The 3,323-nt window shown below is 24.6% G+C and overlaps 1 protein-coding gene across 1 annotated transcript; it reads left to right on the forward strand.

The window, feature by feature from the left end:
* The first annotated feature begins 372 nt into the window (after positions 1 to 372).
* LOC112603745 (plant intracellular Ras-group-related LRR protein 5-like) lies at positions 373 to 3,115 on the forward strand. The gene is made up of 2 exons (XM_025352472.1): positions 373 to 1,190; positions 2,434 to 3,115. The coding sequence occupies exons 1-2, from the start codon at positions 489 to 491 to the stop codon at positions 2,920 to 2,922; spliced, it is 1,191 nt and encodes a 396-aa protein (XP_025208257.1). The 5' UTR covers positions 373 to 488; the 3' UTR covers positions 2,923 to 3,115.
* Positions 3,116 to 3,323: the final 208 nt, after the last annotated feature.

The raw sequence follows: 3,323 nt of genomic DNA on the forward strand, positions 1-3,323 counted from the left end.
TGATAGCATTATTTACATTTCACTTATATGATAACATAAAATATTAAATATATACGTAATAATATTATAGTATATATTTGTAATTAACTTTTTTCCCGCCAATTATTTATCTTGTAAATTTAAAATTACAAAAGAATTAAGTTTGAATAAAATAACTTTATAATTTTTATTTCTACGGTGAACATTATGCACTTAAAGTTGTGGTCAAAATATACTTATTTTAATTAATTAATTAATTTCCAAATTATTCACTGTATATTTCTTATGGGTGAAATGTTTGTTTGGGTTTCGAGTTATTACAATGTCTTTGGAACACATTATCACTAACATCGCGTATACGGAATTCCGATAACTGAAATAGTAATTGAAGTGTCCATTTTACAGTTTATGTTATACGACCATTGCGGATCTAATGTATGTTCTTTGTTACGTATTCTTCGGTTTTTTTTTAATTGTCGACTACATTCGTGTTGTTTCCGATAATAACGATGTTAATCAGATGTTGGCTTGCTATGCAAGATTTAAATCCCCCACGTTCGAAAGCACGACTTCTCAAATCATGTCTGATGACCAATGAATTTTATAACAACAAATATTTGTCTGTTAAAAATGAGATGCATCCAAATATTAAAAAATATAAGTGGACCATGTTGAAAAAAGTATACACCAAATTCATCAAAGATGGGAAGTTGGGATTGGAGTTCACAGAGCCCAAACAAGTATTGTTGATATATTCTGAAGAAAAATCAGAAGTTTTTATGTTCTACACTGAATTAAGAACTATTTTTAACGATAAAAAAGTAAAAATCGGTACATCTCAAACGCTTAAGGAGGTATCTGCTAACAATTTCGTTATGGATTGTTTTGATGATTCAAAGACTAATGAGTTTACTAATGATTTTCTTTTTGAAAATATTTTGAGCTTAAAATGTTTGACTGTACTCCTGTTGGCATATTGTGATTTACCTAGAATTCCTGAAGAAGTTGGTAATTTATCGATTAAATATTTTAGCATTTCGGGTAATGCACTTCCTACTAATCAAGATACCATTTGGAATTGGATGACTAAAACTACAATTTGTGAAACATTATTAATCTTAGAAATGGATTACATCGGTTTGAAAAGATTGCCATTTGAAATAACGTTCCTGAGAAATCTACAAAAGTTATCAATATCCCACAATTCTTTGGTAATTAATAGTGAATTCCTTATTACTTGTAATTACCAACTTTATTTTTTTTATTGTGTTTTTATTTGTTCTATTATTTATTTCTCTAAGATTAACTATGGATAATTAGGCCGTTGTTTCATATTATTTTCTGAATCTATTGTGCTATTCTTGTATATTTTTACTGTTGAATTTATCTATTTGATACCCAATAAGTCTTATTACTTAAGTATTAAACTCGGTAATCCTAGTTTTTTATGCTTTGAGCTTAAAAAGATTAATAAAAAAAAAAATTGATTTTGAAAATTAAGCTAAAAGCCTAAAAATTTATTATTTTCATTATTAATCTAGAAATCAGAATTATATACATTTATAAATTAATAAATATAATGTAAAAAAAATTTACTATATCTAAATATGCAATTATATAAATAATATTTATACTTAATACAAGTATTTAAAAAATGTTTTCATTACTTTTATCAGAAATCAGTTGTTAGCTTTATTTAATTAACAATAATAAATACTGAAATATCTATTTAAAATCAAAACCTTTTAACAGATTCAAATAATTAACTGCAATATTCTATGATAACATTATTAATAACAGCAACAAAAATGTTAACTGTTTTTTTTTTTCAGTAAAATTTATTTATTTATTTTATTTATACTTATTCAATCATTGTGTTGGTGCACTATTAATTTTTTTTCCCTAATCTAAGGACAGCAAATTTTTTGTCAACAAAACCAATCTAGTATTGTTAGCTTAAGTTAGAAGTTTGTAAAATATTAGAATTTAAAAATGCTGGTTTAAGTAATGTGCAAAAAATTGAAACATTATAAATATACAAATTAAGAACAGATGTTTTCGACTTTAATTTTGATAATAAGTTAATTCGCTTTAATATTAAAGCTATCATGACAAAATTAGTTCTGCTAGATGCAAATTTGGCATTTACATTATGCATGGGTCAGAGAAGGAAAACAAATAGTATACAGAGATCCAATTTAAAAAGTTTAAAAGTGAATAATTGATTTATCTTATGTTAAATACATTTCTTCCAAATATGCAAAATTAAACTTTGTATTTAAAATTAGTATTATATGAACATATAAAACCACTTACAAATGCTTATAATTTCAGATTCTAGATTAATCATTCTGAAAAAGTCAAAAAAAGTTTTATTATTTTATATGCAAAATAAATTTAAATACCTAATTCCAAACTGATGAATAATTTGAAAAATTTTATTTTTTTTTTCAGTCTTATTTACCTCAGTCTATCGTTGAACTCAAGAAACTCAAAAGTATAACTGTTAATGGAAATTCGTTAGCATACTTACCTCATTGTTTATCTTCTAGAGTCTTTAATTCCATCGATATATCAGATAACTTATTTAATTCCTCAAGAACTCAATCATATGATCACTTACTTCAATATTTATCAGTATCTGAAATTAAGATAGAAGATTTTGACCATGTAAAACCATTAAGTCATTTGGCATTGTTTAGTTTGATGGATAATTGTGTACCATTCAAGAGACAAGATATACCTCGTTCACTATGGATATATTTTCGTTTAATGGGGCGTTGTGTTTTCTGTATGAGATGGATACTTCCAGAGTACTCTCAAATAAGTTTTTCACATTTCTCACCTAGAGCAACAGAATTAATTCAAGAACAGGGAACCACCAATATACCATGGCAATCAATGCTATGTAGTATTCCAAATATTTGTACGAGACCGATTTAGTATAAGCTATAATTATGTATAGCAATGTAAAATTATAAGTATAACAATTAATTAATTAAGTGGTCGTATAAATTTTATATTCGATCATCAATTGTTGTTTTATTGTCAAACCAATAATTTTCTCATTACACTATAAATGAAAACCAATAAAATAGTGAAATAGTAAATAATAAATCCGTTTTTATAAATTTTATTTATTTTGTTGTTAATTTGAATTAATTGCAACTGTTTAAAATAAAAATTTGATCGGTATACCTTTTATTTATTTTATATTGTATTTTTTTTATTAATCAAAGTAGGTTATTTGATTATACATGTATATATTCTTATATTTAATTAATCCATTTTAATTATATAAAAGTATGAACCTTCAAAAATAGGTTTTTTTACATTTGTATACA

The sequence above is a fragment of the Melanaphis sacchari genome, unplaced genomic scaffold (genome assembly GCF_002803265.2).
Source record: "Melanaphis sacchari strain LSU unplaced genomic scaffold, SCAv2.0 Contig110_pilon_pilon, whole genome shotgun sequence".
Classification (NCBI taxonomy): domain Eukaryota; kingdom Metazoa; phylum Arthropoda; class Insecta; order Hemiptera; family Aphididae; genus Melanaphis; species Melanaphis sacchari.

What these genes read in the sequence shown, in the direction of transcription:
- LOC112603745 (XM_025352472.1), top strand. Translation starts at nt 489, where the DNA reads ATGTTAATCAGATGTTGGCTTGCTATGCAAGATTTAAATCCCCCACGT. An exon ending in CAATATCCCACAATTCTTTG is followed by an intron (nt 1,191 to 2,433) that starts GTAATTAATAGT and finishes TTTTTTTTTCAG; the next exon opens with TCTTATTTACCTCAGTCTAT.